The sequence below is a fragment of the Varanus komodoensis genome, unplaced genomic scaffold (genome assembly GCF_004798865.1).
Source record: "Varanus komodoensis strain SLA01 unplaced genomic scaffold, ASM479886v1 scaffold13_1, whole genome shotgun sequence".
NCBI lineage: Eukaryota > Metazoa > Chordata > Lepidosauria > Squamata > Varanidae > Varanus > Varanus komodoensis.
The window spans coordinates 5106528-5126491 of record NW_025335408.1 but is presented as its reverse complement, the minus strand read 5'-3'; the positions used below and the strand labels follow the sequence as shown (position 1 = coordinate 5126491).

General features: G+C 38.5%; 1 protein-coding gene across 4 annotated transcripts in view; it reads right to left on the bottom strand.

The window, feature by feature from the left end:
• GXYLT1 (glucoside xylosyltransferase 1) overlaps positions 1–19964 on the bottom strand; it is a 38113-nt gene that overhangs the window by 3906 nt on the left and 14243 nt on the right. For 2 of the 4 annotated variants that reach the window (XM_044423037.1, XM_044423040.1), the window contains 6 exons: positions 17520–17694; positions 15804–15929; positions 14693–14944; positions 11983–12106; positions 11448–11620; positions 5808–9020 (listed from right to left, as the gene is read on the bottom strand). In XM_044423037.1, coding sequence (XP_044278972.1) covers positions 8859–9020; positions 11448–11620; positions 11983–12106; positions 14693–14944; positions 15804–15929; positions 17520–17694 — 1012 coding nt within the window. In that variant the 3' untranslated portion in view covers positions 5808–8858. The other 2 variants (XM_044423038.1, XM_044423039.1) reach the window with 2 other exon arrangements.

Sequence of the window (19964 nt, the reverse complement as noted above, 5' to 3'; positions counted from 1 at the left end):
AAAGAACAGCTTGGTGCAAGAAGCTTCTTCTCTGTATGCAGAAGCTTCCAGCCTTTCATCTTCAGTGTTTCAACATTAAAAGGAGCAGGTACTAGATGATGGGAAAGACTTGCCCAAGACCCTGAGGAGCCAGCACCTGTCCAAGTAGATAGTACTAGGCTGTGTGGAGAAATCATTTGACATGGCACAAGACAGCTTCTTATGTTTCTGTGGGTTTCAGGAGCATGCAGTGAAATCCAGGTGGCATTGTTAGAAGCATGGATTGGTTGTGTTGATTTGTTGGTGATGGCCATCTTCCAAAGTCCTTGGTACCACTGGTTGTCACTCAGCATCAACTGTTGCCTCCAGTGCACTGAGATTTCTAGTCTGGCTGCCAGCATGTAAAAGACATGAACAATTGTTTAAGATAGCATCATTTTATCCAAGTATTTTCTGGATAAATTAGCAGTGTTGGCCCATGACATTTGGCTATCTGAGAGAACTGATAATTCGCAGCCAGTCTCATTCCACAGAAGCTGACTAGAGCATGTTTCCAACTTGATTGGCCTATGGGGACCTTTGACATTTGGGAAAAGGGCACAGCTGTGAATAGGCTGCTATGAGGGAGGGCAATCAAAAAATGTTTGGAATCTCCATTTATCTGATTTTGGCTGTATGCTATTCAGACTGGCTTCCCTCTTTCGAACTCATCTTTTTTTTCTCTCTCCCAGACTCTTTCACTTTTTTTCTTTAGCTCATCTTTCCCCTCTCTCAATTCTTTCTTCTCTCTCTGTGACTTCTCTTCCTCCACTCCCTGACTGCGCTCTTCTTTCCTTCTCTCTCTCTCTCTAGCTCCTTTGTGTCTCTCTGTTTGTGAAGGCTTGGCTCAAGACTTAAAGTAGGTCTATTGAAATCAGCAGAGCCAAAGTTTGCCATGGCTTTACTGCCAAGTCTGGATCCAGCCCTCTAATTCTATACCCAGTGAGAGAGGACACACAATCTTGGAAAAGGAAATTCAATCAAGTGTTCTCAAACTACTCCTGATTTTATCATAAATTTAAATTGGGAGTGGGGGTTGGATAGCTACAATTCAGAATGTTCTTCCAGTGTTTAGTCTTCAAGTCACTGAAATGAGCATGTGGATTGCTATTGTCACTTTGTTGGCTATGAGTGCCAGTACATCACATCTCTGCCTGAAAACCCATTTTGGTCTTTGCTCAGATGGAAGTCCAGTCTAACAGAAGTTTACCATTCTAAGGCCACCTCTGATGCAGGAACTAGTGCAGTTGGAAAGAAATTGAAGCAGTCTTAACCCGTGACCTGGAACGGCTGAGGTGTGTGTGTGTGCGCGGGGGGAGGTCTTGCTCACTTCGGGATGTTTTGCTATGGAAACTTCTCTTCAATCCAGGCTTTGCACTACACTGCAAATCCTGTATGTGTGATGCACAGAGACCACAACGAATGCACATTAACATGCTTCAAACATACTGAAATGGCTAATGAAAATGTCCACACAGCAAATGTCCACACAAAACTCTATTGAACCCTTTAATAAAGAAGGAACATTGTTCTCAAGCTCCTCTTTCACATACAGTTGGTTCTCAGTCGGCATGCTGCTAACCTTGGAGTGGTAGCGGGGCAACATTCCCAATATGCAAAAGAAATATGAAGGCGTGGGAGCAGTCGGCTGTCTTTTGCACAGTAGCTCGACATTTTTTGAGATTACAACATTCAAGCAGCATTGGTCTCTAGATACAGCTGCTCAGAGAGGCGTAATAGAAGAGTGATATAAAGATAAAACATCCAGCTTAATTAATTTTTAATTTCCTACACTCCCAAATTAGGCGTAAAAACTGATTAAATATCTTCTGTTTTCCTGAAAGTTTTAAAAAAGGTACTCTGAAGACCTGTGAATTTAACCACGGAGTTTTTGTAATTTAGGGGAATTTCTACATGGACCTTCCTATATATTATTTCTTCCAAAAAAAATTAACATGAGCAATATAAATTGATTTAACGTGAATTGCTCAGTTAAAATGTGTATATGAATGGCTGACTGATCATTAAGATTCATAAGAGATGAACATAAAAGAAAAAATGAATCCTTTGTAGCGGAGTCCATAATTATGTGGTGATATGATGTTAATGAACCAAAGGAAGAATGAGACACAAATTGACCTCCCAAGAACTGAACATGAGGGTAGTGAAAATGCAGTACAATTGCACATCTCATCTAGCTTTTATAATTTTAGTTATATGGAAGAGAGTCACAGAATATTACAAATAATTAAAAACTGTTGGGTGGGATAGAGGAAGGTTATCTTTTCGTCAAATACTGTGTGTCAGAATGACCTATTAGCAATCTTTTGCTGATCAAAAAAGCTAGACCACAGTCTTAGAAGGTGTCTTGGAGTAGACTGTCTACACATACTTTAATGTAGGGCACCATCCAATCAACATTGCTGCCTGTAACTGTTCTGGCTGCAAGGGTGGATGGTCCTCTGAGGTCAGCTTGGAGTGTTTTCCCAAGGTCAGAGCTGGGCATCTGGCCTCTCATACAGTCTCCAGAATGTCAGGAGGCCATAGGATTGTGCCCTTAATTCCTTGGTGGCACTTATGATCTTTTTACCTGTATAGAAAACAAGCCAGTACCATACAGCATTCAGCCACTCCATATACACAAACTGGACTACATTCAGTTTGCATGTTTGCCCTGCATGGGACCATCATGGACAGACTTCTTCAGTTAGATGTTTTAAGCCCTGAAGGGTGAAGATCAAGCACACATGTTGCCAGTTGCACCTTTCTAAGCTTAGCTAGATTCAAGAACTTGTATGGAAACTTTAAAAAAAAAAGTCCTGAAGAAGTTCACCCAAGTCATCACAAGTGGCTTTCAATTCTGAGAGGCCTTATGGAGTCAAAATAATCTGATGTGTTAGTGTTTCTTCACTCCATATCCGTTGAAAGTAACCCCAGCAGTTGATGCATTTATGTTAGTTGACACTGTCTCTCAACAGATGCTTCCACCAGATGCTTCCACCAGTTCAGTAGTGAACATATTCTAGGACAAGCACAAATATATCTTCAGGTAAGAAGGAACAATTAGATTTGCTGAATAGACTCATGTTTATGCAGGAGCATTTCTAAAGGACAGGCAGTAGATGGGAAGGAAGCTGAGCAGCAAGCCATTACTGCAGAAGGTGGCACTTTTTGGCCAAGATGTCAGAGATTATTGTGGTTATGACAGCACAGAACTGTGGCTGCTGCCAGCCAAGTGCAACTATGTTATTGTTTTGGGATTCCTAGGACTTATACAAGTATTTGATTTTCAGATAAGGTGCATGTAAACCAGCAAAATAGGTGACTGCAACTGGTAGCTTTTTGTTCCAGGGAAACTACTGAAGGATTCTGAGCTAGACATTTCCATCTGTTAGATTATCTTGATGAGCAAAGTACCAAAGGTTCCAGCAGTCATGCCCTCTTCCAGGATACTCCATTCCACTGCACCTCCCTTATATCTCATTCCCTACTTGTGAAAGCACCTAAATAAAATATAGTATTGTGTGTGGGGTGGGAGGGAATGGGTGGAGAGAGCAGTGAGGAGCACTGCACTGGGCAGATTGTGGTTCAGCAAGAAGAGTACATGCTTTGTATGCAGAAAGTCTTAGATTCACTTGCCATCATCTCCAGGTAGGGCTGGAAAAATGTATCCCTGAAACTCTGAAGAGCTGCTTTAGAAAATACTGAGCTAGGCAGACCAATGATCTGATCCATATAAGGACCTTCCTACATTACTACTGTTATGCATCAAATCTCAAACTGGTCTTTGTTTTTACTTTATGCAATGCCAACTATGTAACTATGAACATGGGAGCAACTCCATAGCATAGACATCTGCATTCATCGTTTCTCATTTCCAGTATCAACACTGATATTCATTTAGACAGCCAATTATTTGGGTGGTATAGAGAATCTTAACTTCGGCCCTTTTCAAAGATGTACTAACAGAAGAAATACTTGCCTCATATAGTCCGCTATATTCCAGAATTGTTCCCAGGACCTCACAATGGCCTTTCCCCACATCACAGGGACAACCACTGCCTCACCCCACTTGGTCTACAAAACTATCTAGACAGCATGTCTAGACAACAAAGTCCCCACAGGTAGGCAATTCATCCTGTGGTCTGCACAGTCATTCCACACTCAGCTATTTATGTATCTACTGATCCTATCTTCTACTAGCAGAAGTCCTCCACCCTGGATGCACATCCTTGGTGTGAGGGAAAAAAGGCTCACCTTCCATGCAATGGGTCCCTTCTAAGGGCTCATCTCCTTCTCCCTCAGAATGAGACCCCCATTTTCCATGACAGTAAAGCAGCTGCTATCAAGGAATGTGATCCCTGATGGTCTTGCCTGTCCTCCTCTGTGCTTCTCTTTGCACTACCAGCTCAGCAACTTTGGCTTCAAGAGAACATATTCCCTAGACCCAGGAACTCATTTACCAAGTGCACCCAAGTGGCAGAAAATCATACATGTGGCACCCAATGCAATATATTGGATAGTCCACACACCCTTTCTGGCTTTCTGCCTTCATAGTGAGGTTTAATTGGTACTACTGGATTGTTCACTTGGAGAACCTTGGGGTTTATTTCTGTATTTTAAAGGGAGAGTCTGGTAAACTTATTTCATTTCATTTCTATACCACTTCATAGCCACATCTCTCCTGGTGGTTCACTGCAATCCATGAAACAAAAAAGAAAATATCCTATCAACAGTTTTAAACAACTGAAACAAACAACAATGAATGACTCTGTAAGAATGCCTGGGAGGGGTAATCACCTCAAGTTACTGGGTATCCTAACAATTCTTTAAAGATCTCAGCAAAAAAAGACATTTTAAGCTGGTGCCAAAAACATGACATGCTGGGTACCAGGTGGGCCACAGTGGGGAGACTTTTCCATAGATGAGACAACAGAGAATAGCTCTCCCTTGTGGCCAACCCCTGAGATTATCTGTGTTGGCACTCAAAGGAAGGGCCCAGAGGTTGAGCATAATATCTGGATTGAGCAAGGCTGGCAGAGACGCTTTGCCAAGTGTGGGGGTTCTAAGCCATGTCATCTTTTGGTTAAACCCAGTACCTTTAATTGAGCCTGGTAACCAATGTGGGTGGACCAGAATAGGTCTTGTGCTCAGACCTACAGGTTCCAGTTATTAATTTGGCTGCCATGTTCTGTATGAGTTGCAGCTTTTGAACAGTCTTGAAGGGCACTCCCACATAGAGTGCATTGCAGTAATCTAGAGATTACCAGACCCTAGATTTCTAACTCCAATCTGGTACAAGATTGAATCTAATTGTGTAAATGTGTGCTTAATAACTCAGTTCTCTCCACTTTGCCTTTGATTCTGCTTTTTTGCAAGACTATACTTTACACTGTAGTATAAGAATCATCTCATAGTATAGCAGTGCATAAAGTCCAAGATATTGTCATATATGTATATCCATGCAATTCTTCAAAATAAAACTTTCAGTGCTTAGTTTTCCTTACAGAAATGTTGACAATTCAATGGGCTCCCATGGGTGTATAGAGTAACAATACATTGAATATATTTAAATCTGGCTAAAAAAATCCTTCAAGTTAGGAGTGGGTAATTTGTGGCCTAAAATTTCCATCATACTTACGTAGCAAACATAGCCAGTGGTGAGGGTGGGATTTATGTCTGGTTGGTCAGACCTTTAGAGCAAGAGGAATTTGAAATACCTTGAGGTTATGAAGCAAATGTCAGATGCATGAAATCACTAGTAAGATATTAAAAGAAGACCCAAGAAACAGAGAAATACAAAACAGTTTATGTAAAAATAGTTATAACTTTACATGGATGTCAGCAGGTGTTCAATTCTGCTTATTTTCTAACACAAATATATACATTATATTTATCTAAAATAACAGTATGACTTCTTAAAAATTTTAATCTCATCTATATCCACTTTCTGATGTTAAAATGAGCTTTTCTTCTGGCAAGCTGCAAAACACACATTAAAGATCATTGTACTTAACTGGACCCTGCAATCTATATTTTCAGGAGCAAATCATAGAGCAGATAAAGTAACACCTTTCAGTAAGCAAGCTTCCAAAGAATATAGTTTACTTTCCGTGTACTAGTACACTAACAACATTCCAAAAATTGGTTGATGGAACTGATAACTGACTATTGAGATATTGATAAAGTTGCAAAGCAAGCTTTGTGTCCAGTTGATGATTATACAATATTTAAGGTTGGATCACACAAGCTTTTGTCAAGTTAAATATGAACATACATTTATCACTCACCAGTTGATTATCATCCATCTAATAGAAAACTCAGGTGGTGACAGCAGACAAGTTTAGAGCCAAAACAAGGTCACCAAGAAAAAAGAGAAAGGTATCAGCATGATCAGGGAAAGCCCAAGGTTTGTGCAAGTATTATATAAAATCTGAAGGGAGACAACTATCCAAAGACCAAGTCATAAAATGCTGAATGCCCCTTGGAATGAAAACTATGATGGATGAATGGAATGCCTTGCTCAGAGAGAATGGCTGGTTGGAACCCTGAAGAGGATAAACAGGATACACTGCCACATTTTGCAGTGGTGGCACATCTTGCTGCTTACAGATAGGTCCCTTTCCAAATGTTGCCTGTGTTATGGACTAATGTTGGAAGCAAGAGGGATGGCAGGCTTGGACGAGCTTTCCCACAGATCACTGACCGCATTCCAGACACTGCTTCAGAAATGGAAACTGAAGAGTGCTTCAGTGAGACTGAGGAACAGAAGTTAGCTCAAGATGCAACAGGAGGAAGTGATTATTTCAAGGCCAGATGCTTCTCCATGCCGAGCAGTTCTTGGGAATGGCCAAGCTGCATGGCAAATGGGAAGGGCTGCTGGGAATTCTCAGACACAGGGCAGATCCCCCCACACACCCCAGCATTTGACCCCATGGCAAGGTGTCAACAGAGACAAGGCCCAATTGAATGAGCAGTGTGTGAAGAGGAGATGTGCTTGCCTTCAATGAGCCCCTCATGAAAGGCTGGGCCCCAGACATGTTCATAAGGAGAGTTCCTGGAGATAATCTGAGTTCTGGACTGAGTTCAACAAACTGCTCCATGCATGCTCAGAGATCCATTCAGGGTGATTTGTATTTGGAAGCAATAAAGAACTTTTTGGCAAGGAAAACAGCCTACGATTGGTGATTGTTCAAAGGAGGAACCTTGGCTCACAACACTAACAGCAAAGATAATAAACGGTGCACTGCATTTCTTTAGTTCATAATCTACAACAACTGTGAATGACTGCTGCTGAGGTACTGATATGTCAACCCATGGAAAATACTAAGAAAGCAGGATCCAGTTGGACAAACTGCAGAAACACTTGAGTATTACCAGTTTCATCCCACTACATGTATAATTAGAACTCAAGTATCGACTCAAGTATTATAATAGAGATAGTATTTTATGCAATAAAATATACTGCAGGAATTACTATTATTAGAGCAAGCATTATACTCAGTGTGCCATATAATGGAACAAACACAATGGTCCCATGGAAATCAGAGGTTTGAAACAATATTCTATCCAAATGGTTTAAGGCGCTTTTTTGCCAAATACACATTAAGTATTTGCTAAACAACACCTGCAAAAAAATGATCCACGCAGAATTACTTTAAGATTAGGTGGATTTTGGTGAATAAGAACGAAGTAGACTTTAGCTATTAGGATTCAGATACTAGTATAATACTTCATAATAAACTACATTATATTTCACAACATGGTTTTTCCTTTCAGAATGCCTGGTGAAATCATATAAAAACCTTATTCAAATTTAGCGAAAACAACATTGATAGTATGTATATATCACATTCCACCTTAGTTAAAAAAAATCCAGCCATATCATTTAACTATGCTATAATACTGGCCAGGACTCAAAGAAACCCACCACTAGTTCTATGCACCTAAGAGTTTTTGGGATTGGTTCTTCATAAGCCAAAGCCCCCATCCATGGCATATGGCAGACTGCTTCTGGTACAGCTGGGATTTCCAAACTCAAGAGGTCCTGTTGTTCAAAGGCCTGGACCAGAGAAAGTGAGAAAACCCATGCCCTAAGTCAAGTTCCTTACTATGCCTAGGGTCCTCTTTAGTTCCCAGCTTTCTGTTTATAGCAATTTATGAGGAAACCGAGGAAAATTAGGTTTATTTCTACTAGGTGTTATTGTTTGGACTGGAAGTCCTATGGATATCATGTGCAGTTTACAGTATATATATATCTATATATACGTACACACATATACATATATGTATGTGATTGTCAAAATATCTTAAAACTGAAGGAGATGAAAACAAAGGCACACATAGACTGCCATCAGTCACATCACATTCCTTTGAAAATAAAATTACTTCTGAGCTTTGTAAACAACATATTCTCACACTCTTAAAGTGAGGTTAGTGCTGACTCCATTAGTGCTACATTCACAGTTTAGCAGAATTTGAGACTAGGTATGACAAAGTATACCATCATTCCTGAAGTATAAAGACCTTCATTTTTATCTGACTCATTTGAGAATGACAAGCAAGTGAATTATGTAAAATAAACCTGAATACAAAATCCTGGAAGACTTATTCACTGTAGTGAAAATGTACACTAACTGAACTTCAAACATTCTCTGCAATATGCTGGCAAAGAATTCTTCAAGATGAACAGCTTCTTCATTTTGTCCACACTGGGAGATTCATTTGGGAATAGAAGAACTGATTCCAAAAATATGGCATTTCTTTTATGAATATCCTACAGGCATATATTCTCCCACATCTGTCTTATTTAATTCAGAAGTTTGGGAAGCCTGTAATGATCACCTTCCCTTAGATCGTCTATCATAAATATCTTTTATGCTTTTTGATAGCTGCTTTATAAACACTTTGTATATTCTTCCACAGTAAGTATGCTGTGTCTTTTGTAGTTCCAGTTCAAGGGGTAGCAGCAAGGCCTTTACCAGGTCATCACCAAATGAATACTGGAAGAGTAAATCAGAAATACTATATTAGGAATGCTACTCCAACAGATCTACTTTTTTTGAAACCAGTCTGACACTGTGCTCCTTTGTTCAACTAAAAATTCAGTCTATTAAGGTCTCCTTCTAGGTATGGGTAATACAAAGACAAGCTGCAAGAAAAACTTGGTAATATTCTTAATACAGAGTACAATACATAAAGTCCTACTCTGGCAAGTTTGCAATATATTTTGATTACTCAAAACATCCAATTACTGTCAACTTAAATAAATGCAAAACTGTTTAGCCTAAGGGAAAAAAACCCTTTAAAAATCAACATCAACATTCAGGCAAACAAATCTGAAAATAAGTGTCAGACACGTAAATTAATGGGTTAATTTACATGAGCACATGCCTGCCATATTGTAGTTTTGGCCTGAAAAGTGTATAATTATCTCAGTATGCCATTCTTTAAAATAATATATGGCGCTTATTGAGTTGAAACAGTACAAAAAGAGTAATCTATAGTACCATTAAAGATGGGGCACTTTCATTAAACTGAATTATGAACAAGCACACACAGTATTTAATGGAAACCTAAAGTAGAAAAAGTCATTAATCCAGAGTTACAGGTTATTTTACTGTATTAAAACACAAGTGATATGCAAACCCAACATTTCAAAATAAAATGATTTTGGTAATCTTGCTGGCATTAGGTCAGTATTGATCTACATCTTTTCTGTGCCTTCTGCATAAACAAAAACTGATCATAAATAAAGCTGAGAGATTTCCTTTTCTTAATATTTTCTGGCAATACTCAAAGGAACAAAGAAATTGTGTTTTTATGAGGCCACATTTTCTTTCGATGTAGTGCATTCTAAGGCCCCCAACAGTACTTTTCTTCATTTTTATACTCACATGACAACTTGCAACAAAGCACCATTAAAATATACTATTGATCTTTGAAGGTTATACACAAGATAGGATGAACATTAAAATAAGCAACACTGCTGCATTTTACAGCTCTTCAGTGAGTAAGCTGAAATACTAATAGCTTATTAGAAGCCTTATTTGCAGAACACAAAAGCTGAACATTCCTGCCTTGTGTGAAAGACCTGTATGTACATTTATAAACCACACAAATTAATGTAACTAAATTATACAAATATGAGGCAGGAATTAAGTTAGGTATAAATAAACTTTCCGCATCCAAGCATTACTTGCTAATTTCAGCAACAAAAAGGGAATGTAGGGATGGTCACAACACTTATGTCTGTCCCTGTTTTGTCCATTATACCATGTTGGAGTTCAACACAGAGCCCTCTACATGTCTTGGACTTAGCTTCTGTTCAGTCCCTGCCAGCATGGTCAATAGTCAGGAATCCTGAGAGTTGCAGCCCAAAATGTGTGGAGGGCACCAGATTGGGGAAAGCTGTCTTAGTGCTCAGGATACTGTTCCTGAGTAAAAGTTGTATGCTTCATCACATTGAACTTTAAATTTAAACAAGCTTAAATCCATTCAGGATTGTGGCAAAATGATAGAGCACTGAGGACTATGAATATAATTAATTCTTCCCTCTGTCCACCCCTCCATCTGATAATGGAAACCAGTATGTGTTTGAACCTTTCTGCATCCAAATCGTTTATACGTGGTAAACTTCAGTATCTGCACAGCTTCACTTCCCTGATCTAACAATATATGCTGATGCTGTTCTTAGGCATTACCCCTCGTAAAATCATTTATGTGCAGTGCTTCCTGAAACTTCAGAATATAGTTTTTGTAATTTACACTTCATGTATTAACTGTAAGCCATCCTGAGACGATTGGTTGTATAGAATGGGATATAAATGTTCTAAATAAATAAATAAAAATGAATAACTCATAAATGTTGTAGAAGGCCTGTTCATTTGCAAAAAATATTTCAGAAGTTAAGGACACAATCCTGTGGAACGTAGGCATGGACTGGCCACAGGAAAATTTTGCATTACAACTTCACCCTCAGAAATGCACTCTGGGATTGCAGCTGGGACTTCAAATTGAGAGTACTCTCCCCATGACTTCGCAGCCAGTGCAATTCTTTCCATGAAGGCTGAAACTCTGAAGTCACAAGACTGACCATGAAGGTAGTGCTGGAAAGCTGGTGAGGGGGTAAGGGAGGGAAGGACAGGACAGAGGAGTGAGGCTGTGACAAGCAGGGGCTAAAGACTCAGATGACCGCTTTTTGCAAAGCAGGAGAAGCATAGGGGCAGTCTTCACCTCTATGCATTTCCCACTCTTGATAGGATGCCTATCATCCTCCAAATCTGAAGGGTTGCAGATACCTCCCCCATGCCCTAAAAGAATGATATATAAAAAGAATGGAATGGGATTTTTAATAATTGTTCTACATCCTAGGTTTGTATTAATAAAGATGTTATTTCATTGCTGAAATTAGGGATTCAAAAGCTTACGTTTTTAATTGCGTCATACAAAGCTCGAAATGCTGGTTGTTTATCATCATGGTAAACACCTCTGTTTCCATGAAGGACGAATATGCCTTCCTTTTCAGCCTCCTGGCAATTGCTTCCATAAATACAGTGATCTGGGCGATAGTTCCATTGGCAAGGGAAAACAAAAAGACTTTCTGTGCAGAAAAAAAAACACACACACACGTACCACAGTGATTATATGCAAACTTGTAATTACTGCCAATTTCTTTTTGGTATTGTTGTCACTCTATAATTAAACTGATCACATACAATCTTCACAAATTGCCATATCTACAGTATCCATAAGATTAATCAGACTGGCAATCATCCTATGAAGGCTAACAAAACTCAGCCAAGTTAGAATGTGGTGATTTAGTCAGGCTGAAAACTGGTAAGTGCATAAATGGAACGAATGTATAAAAATCATTTTTTAAAATACATTTTGAGACACAAAAAAGCAACAGCATCTTACGATGTGTTATTGAAGTGGTATTCTAAACAAAAAAAAACAGTTTACCTGGATTATGAAAAAACATAATGTTCAGAAGATCCTGATCACCCCATGTGATATTCAACTTATATTTTTTCAGCAATGGCATGAGAATTTCTTCCCATCGTAATCGTACAGTTGTCATATCATTCTTTAAAATCAAAGACATAAGATCAACATTAGGACATTTGTGAGGAATCAACTGTAAATCTTTTATACCACAAAAAAGCATACATGGGGCAGTATTCAATCTTGCACTTCCATGAGAGGGATGCATGGATGCTTCTGTTCTGAGTATGAGTGGACAAAGCCCTGCCAATTCCACCATATAAGCATATATGCTTGCGCATCAGAGATTTAGCACAACTGCTTTTTTCTGGAACTGAAGAGGTCAGTGGATTTTTCCGGTACTCCACTGTAGACACAAAATTGCAAAAGCTATAAATTACAATTGCAACTGAGGCAAAAAGGGAAAAACGAAGTTCATCACTTTTTCAATGGTACCTTGGCTCATGAACACCTTGGATCACGAACGCCTTAGGTCACGAACAAAAATTTCATGACAATTTTGACTTGGGTCATGAACTCTGCTTTGGGTGGCAACCAAGATCGCAGCCATCTCCCCATCCCCCTGAATGGGGAGATGGCCACGATCGCAGTCGTGTCCGTGCAGGGAACACATGCGTGATCACGGCAGTGCTGTGCTGCGCCTGTCTTTCCTGCAGGAGCGCACCTGTGATCACACACATCTTCCCTGCATGAATGCAACTGTGATCCTGGCCAGTCGGGGGGAGGGGGGAGATGGCCACAATCGTGCTGGCTGGAGGGGGGAGGAGATGGCCGAGATTGCGCCCATCTTTCCTGCAGGAGTGCATCCATGCCAGGGTTTCTTTGAGAAGCACCACCCCAACATAAATGTAACAAACAGAGTGTTGAATCTGATGAACAATAATGTGGTCTCTCATTTCCGGAGGGTTATGCAGCGCAAGAAAAAACAAGTGACTATAGACAGATTTTTCACCAAAATTGACCCTGCAGCTAAGAGGCAAAGAAGAGAGGAACCCCTGAAAGAGATCTCCCCAGTGTCCTTATGAAGAGGGACTCTCCCTCAAAACAATAATCTCCCCCCCTCACCAAGGTCAGTGTTCTCCATTGCACCGTACAGTACTTTGTTACTTTGTTGTTCTTTGTCACTTTGTTTCAAAATTTCTGATTAAAAAAAAACTAGTTACAGAATGGATTAACCTTATTTACATTGAACCTTATGGGGAAACTTGACTTGGGTCACAACCAATTTGGGTCACAACCAGAGTCGTGGAATGGATTAAGTTTGTGAGCCAAGGTACTACTGTATTTGGGAACAGGCTTGTCAAAATTTCTGGGCCAGTGGAAACATTTAGAATCTTTAGAAATTTTCATGGGTGTTGTCACAAAGTGGATTCACAGAATGGCCACTTTGGTGGCATGGCCAACCAGATACTAAAGGAAGACTTAGCTATCCCAGCAAATGGAATACCTTGCCGGGGGGGAAGGGGGGGCTAATCGCAAATCTTAATCCCACTGCTTGAACCCACAGCTCTTTCTCTTGCTCAGGATTCTCCTCATCCTCCACACGTACTTTCTGTCACCAATCCCATACTCTCAGAAAACAAGTTCAATTCACCTCAGTTACTCATTTTTCTCTGAATTCCCCATCTTCTCCAAAATACTCTCTTTCTCACTCTGACTCAGACTCCACCCCTAAGGAGTGCACACACACGCGCGTGTGCGCACACACTCTCTCTCTATGGATCACTTCACCAATATTCTTTCTCTCTTCGTCAGTCACCCATCCCTCTCTTTCCTGTTGTTTCCCATGCCTTTCCCAGTCTGCAAGATTAGCAGGACAGCTGCTCCTTTTTCCCCAGTGAGGTTTTGCTAAGTAAGAGACAGCTCTGCTTTTCAGCCACCCTAATCCTTTCCCCTTCCCAAAAATGCTCTGGTCCCAGGTGCCCAGGGAAGACATGCTAGGCAGAAAGGAGGAGAGCTCTTCTGCTTTCCATATGACCAAAATAAAAATAATAATTCATATTTTATATCAAAGAAATAACTGGTAGATCTGGGACTTCAGGCTTATTTTAAATGTAGCAAGGTCCAAAACATTGTACTAAATGTTATGCATTTGGAATGCATGATTTCAAAAAAGTCTATTACATAGTAAGACAAACCATGCCCACTAATATCCATTAATCACCATTTAATTGTAGCCTATGAATATACCTACATGCTCCAAAAATCTGTGTAAAATTGCATATATACCATCAGTTCCACTTAGTGCAGAGGCAGAATATTATTCTTTTAATAATTTCAATTTTTCAAATACTGCAGTTTATTATGGAATATAAATGTAATTATTGTAATTTAAATGTTGCTTACAGCTTATGTGCACTGATTAAGCAAGTGACCAAAGAGCTATACATACTAAAGTAGTACCTTATACAAATTGTACACTTTTAGTAGATAATCTAGTAGCACCACCTTCTGGTTAGGTTGGTATACACACTCATCCTACAAATACCATTTACTGTGTCTATTATTTATTTAGGAGGATGTTATACAATAAGGAACAAGTGTCACTTTCTACCAAGGTAAGAAATGAATAAACTAGAAATAAATAAAAGGAAGAAACTAAGTAGCACACCCATGAAGGACAAAAAAGCAGTTTATCTGAAAATGTGAAAAGCAGGCCGATTCCTACCTTGAAATACTTTCTTCTTATGCGGGTCATATTCATTAACATTACACCAGAATTTATTCCAGTTTTTCCATAATATGGGTGCCTTGCAAAGCGATTATACCACCCAATACGAGGCTCTTCATGTTCTGGCGCCATTGCAGCAATTTGGGTAGAATTAAATTTTTTCAGGATAGCCCAGATATCATCAACAGGTCTTAAGAACAGGATGTCTGTGTCAACATACAGTAGGGAATCCACATCACTGAGAATTAACTGTAAAGGAAAAGAAGTTTTGGAAACAAATTTTAGATCGAATGCTAATTGTGCAATTCATCTTGAACTATTGCGAAAATTCAATATATATCTCTCACTGTTGCTAAACAAACATTCTTTAATTAACCATTTTTCACATGTATGAATAGACCTTGCAGCATAAAACAATAACAGCTTACCATAAAAACAGTATGAAATGATGACTCACTATGGACAAAAAATCAGTGCCATCTATAATGGAAACAAGGCTCTTTTATGTTAAATTAAGTTTTGGCATTTTGAGATCATTTTCGATATTTTAGTGTTTTTATATTGTTTAACATTTTATCACTTTTCCATTTTATTGCTTTTAATTTTGGAAGCTACTAAGGGCTCCTAGTAGAACCAGAGAAGTACACAATTCTAAATAACCCAGTAAACATTTGCTGTCAATGTTATATGGAAAGAAGACATTATTAAGATTTTTTCAGTTTTAAGTGAAAGAAGTATGGCTACGTAGTAGAAAACACAACATACCTGCTCCATTGTTATTACTATTTACTGAGCTCCCTGTAGTTCAACATACAAAGCATGTATAGATTCCCTGCTTTTATTTGCTACATTTTTGCATGCATACATTCCCTGTTATTTTGCCTCTTCCATGTCCAAAGGTCCACATACTCACACATCCTTCCCCATTTCAACTGATATGAAGAGATGAAATCTGCATTCAGCATGGCTTCCTTTTAGGCTAAAAGCCTAAACTTCCTTCCCAAACAAACTAAATAGCTGCTTTTGGAAAGACTGATGTTTAACCAATTAAGCTAAAATTATTTAAAACATAAAAATTGCACATTTTGCTATTACTACTACCACTTACTGGCAAGAAAAGCCTTTGAGAAGCACAGGGCTTGAACAGTTTCTTCCATTCTCCTGCATTCTCAGTTGGAAATGAGATGGGATATAATGTGTAATTAAATTTTTCTTGATACGCCAAACTATTGAGCTGCAGAAAAATACGAATGTACTGTTGTATTATTTAAATATTATTTAAAGAAATATAAGTTATATTAAATATATTTCATAATAAAAATAAGAAACATGATAAACAACTAACTCTCAAACTAGATTGACACCCCACATCTCAAAGCAATCTCAGTTCATACAGAAACAGTTTCCATCAGTTCATAGTTCCTACTCTGGCTAAACAGTAGTGACAGTTTTTAAACATGGTAAAATCATTTAAATATTTGTTACTGCAATAAACAATACTAGAAATCATGGGCATAATAAAACCCAAGTGTTTCGATGAATGCCTCCCCTTTCCTTTTCCTTCAACCTGCCTTGATTATGAATTTCTTGGTGGAAAAGCAGACTATAAATCAAATAAACAAACAAACAAGACCTTTTTATTGATTATTATATAATCACTAATATGCAGGTTAAATATAAAACCAGGTTTTGGTAGGGGGGTTTGCTGAAGGACTAAATGCTTCAGGGAAAGAGTATATGGTTTCTTGCCAAAAGTTTGAAAAAAACATAATAAACCCCAAAATTCTTGAAAACAAAATAAGACCTGAGATACTGAAATCAGTAAACACCCTTCCAGAAATGTTTGTGAAATGGTTTTGTCTTTTCTTATTTTCAGTAAATGACCGATACATTTCCATGATTGAAATGACTGGCTTAACTGGGTTAGCAGAAACCTGAGTCATACTATTCTGATCACTTACTTTTCTTACAAAAAGGAACTAGATAAGCAATTCTGGGAAGTTCATTCCACAAGCAGGGTGCCACAACAGAAAAGGCCTTGCAATATATGATAAATGCAGGCAAGACAGAGAAAAATAATAAAAGAAAGATAAACTAAATGTAACAGTCAAAGATGGAAATACCCTGACCTCATAAATTACTGTACTTTGGAAAGTAATGGCAGTTTCCTCCAGGAATCATTTGGCTGTTTCTTTTCTTTTGCTCATTCAGAACTTCTACACGAAAGTGAATGAGAACACTAAGCACCACAGACTTAAATTGGAAAAGGATCTTGCTTGTTTTGTTCCTCTTTTCCATAGGGCAGAGAGCATAAGAACATACAATGGTTGTCCCTAACACATTGCTTGTGCGCTTTATGTTTGAGGAAAATGTAATCTCTTTCCTACAGTGCAGCACAAAAGGATTGGATGGGGGAGCTTGCTGGAATGCTCCTGTGGCCTGACTTGCACAAGGGACAGACTCAGCTTTGGGGTTGGCAAAGGGCCAGGGAGAGCTGCACAACTGTCTGCCTCAGCAGCTCCAGAACTCACAGACTCATCATGCTTGCCTGAGTCTGGCAACTGAAGACGTGAGGCAGGTGCTTTTGCTCACGAAAGATGTATCATATCCCAGTTAGGTAATAAAAGTAAGCAACCGCTTTTCACCAATTGCACACCCAGGCAGCAGTTTGATTCTATTAGCCCAAACATGTAGGGGGTGAGAAAGTCTGACAGCAAATAAGGAAAGTTACCTTTTAAGCACTCATGTTAGTAATTAAAAGATCACTATAAAACTTAACCAATCATATTAGTACTTAAAATGAGTTGATTCTCTCAATATTTACCTTTCCTTTGAAGTCACTATGCAATGTGTCTTCTGCAAAAATATGAAATTGTAGAGGTTTAATGCTGAAAATAATGGCTGATCTCAACATTGTAACAGTCTCCTCCAGCCTTTCACCACAGGCTACCACTGCCAAGTGCATCTTCTCAGAAGGCTTTGTTTTCAGAAAATCGTATCTAATACAAAGAATACAAGTAGTAATGGTTTCCAAAGGGACAAAGCTAAATATAAAAAATAGCATTGCATTTTAAAAATAATATTACTTGCAAAAGTTGTGTTCTCTATCTTACATGCAATTATATTATGATCTGAGATAACTTTACATAGTATTATAAATATCAAGAGAAATGTTACGAACTGTTCTAAATTTAGTTTTTCATTGTTTCACTAGATGCTGTTTGTTCCTTTATTCTTCAGAAAGAACACTAATTCTAAATAATCAGATTTTGTTGAGAATTTCTTTTATATAGTATGCTGTAACAACCTATATTCTCTGCCCCCAACAAATAACATACTTACACACCATATTTTCAACCTCATTTTTTTACAAATAGTTATACATTCTAAAAGTTCATTCAATAATACTGTGTTTAAACAACAGTCTTGAGTAATGGACTATAAAATCTGCATGAACATTATCTCAAGATATGGAATGCAGTCATACAAAACCTCTATGAATAATTTCTAATGAGAATTCAAGTCTGACAAGTTCTTTGACATTTCAGGACAGAATCAATTCTTAAGTTGTAAGATGTAAATTAAATACTAACACAAATGAAAACTATTAATGAGAGGTGATGAAATGTGTACATAAGTCCAAAGCCAGATCAAACTGCAGCAGCAGGTACTTACTAAGATTTGAGCACTAGAAGTTAGATCTGGATTCTGTGCAAAAGGGTCCATAGCAATCATCCTTTTTAAACTAAGAAGATCTTTCCAAACTTTCATTATAAGCTAAAATCAAATTAATTCCTACCATTTTCTACTTATGCCAGATAAGGCTGAGAAGAAGAAATGCATTCCAGTACTGCTTCATGTAAGCATCTCAACACAGTACAGTTGCACTGCAGCGGATCCAAGAACAAAAAATGATTTGTCCCATAGTATGAAAGCAGTGAATTGATATCTGGCTTAACTATTGTTCAAACTCTTGCTAACAAGAATTTTAGAGGTAGTTATGTAGTAGGGTAAAGACGCCTGATGAAAAGGATCAAGTCCTGTTTGTGCTCATATCCTGCTGAACAGACCACTGAAGCAGAGGTACGTAGCCGCTGAATCCTCTCTTTAGGTGTCCTTGCTAGTCCTAGACCAGCTATGTTTGCCAGACCCCTTCCTCACCGCCAAAATAAGATGCTTTTGCCTGAAGAAAATAAACCTTGATATATCATCAGAGTGGCCAGAAATTGTAACATAACCAAGAAGCAGTGCAGAATGGAAGCAAATGGTTCTGACCCTTTTTCTTCTCCTTTAACTTTCTCTATTTCCTAAATAGATTTGGCTGTAAAATAGATTTCATCTAGGTTTGGCCAACTTGTGGCCTTCTAGAAGTTGTTAGGATTGTCATTGCTATAAGTCCTAACCAGCATAACCAATGCAAAGGGATAACAGGAGCTTAAGTCCAATGATGCACAAGTTGTCCGCCCTTGGATTAGTCAAAGGAAATAAGATGTCAGGCTTGCAAAATGACTTGTGCTTTAAAGGGAACTATGCCAGTGGAATGCCATAAATATGAACACCAGGTTAAAAAGAGTTGTTTTATTTATTTACTACTCACATATGTTCCCACTCCCAAGGCAGCGTACAATAGTATTTAAAACAGATTAAATACCAGCAATCAATGAAACAGAGCCATACCTAACATTACAAGAAAAATAACATTTGAGGTAGGAAAAAAGCTTGTTCACAATTATGTTGTTTTATAGTCTACTACTGTCTGCCTGGCTTCCGCTCCAATTCCCCTTGATCAGCACACCCGGAAAATAAACAGATATCACAACACACCATAAGTCTCCTGTCCTCTCTCCTTACAGGGAAGCAGCTGCTCCAGCAGCTGCCCTTGAAACATTCAGCCATTTGGAGATGTGACAAGCCAAGTAACAAAAGTCCACTATCAGCTACTTAGGAACTATTGTGAAATATTTGCTACGTGATATGGGGCAGCAGCAATAATCAACATACAGGCTGGGATCCAAAGAGATATTTTAAGTATGCCTTTGAGATTAGGCATGCCTAGCATAATTATTAATACTTTTTTTCTTTACACAGCAAATCCTCTTGGCATACTAGAAACTGCTTTGAATATGTTTTACATCAGTGATATGGGTTTTCTGGTACATTTTGACCTGAGAAAATGTTAAATGAAAATAAGGCTAATTTGCATAGGAAATTTTTCTGGTTTTAATCATTGGTATTCTTATTTTGCTTTCATTTACTAAATAACAAAACT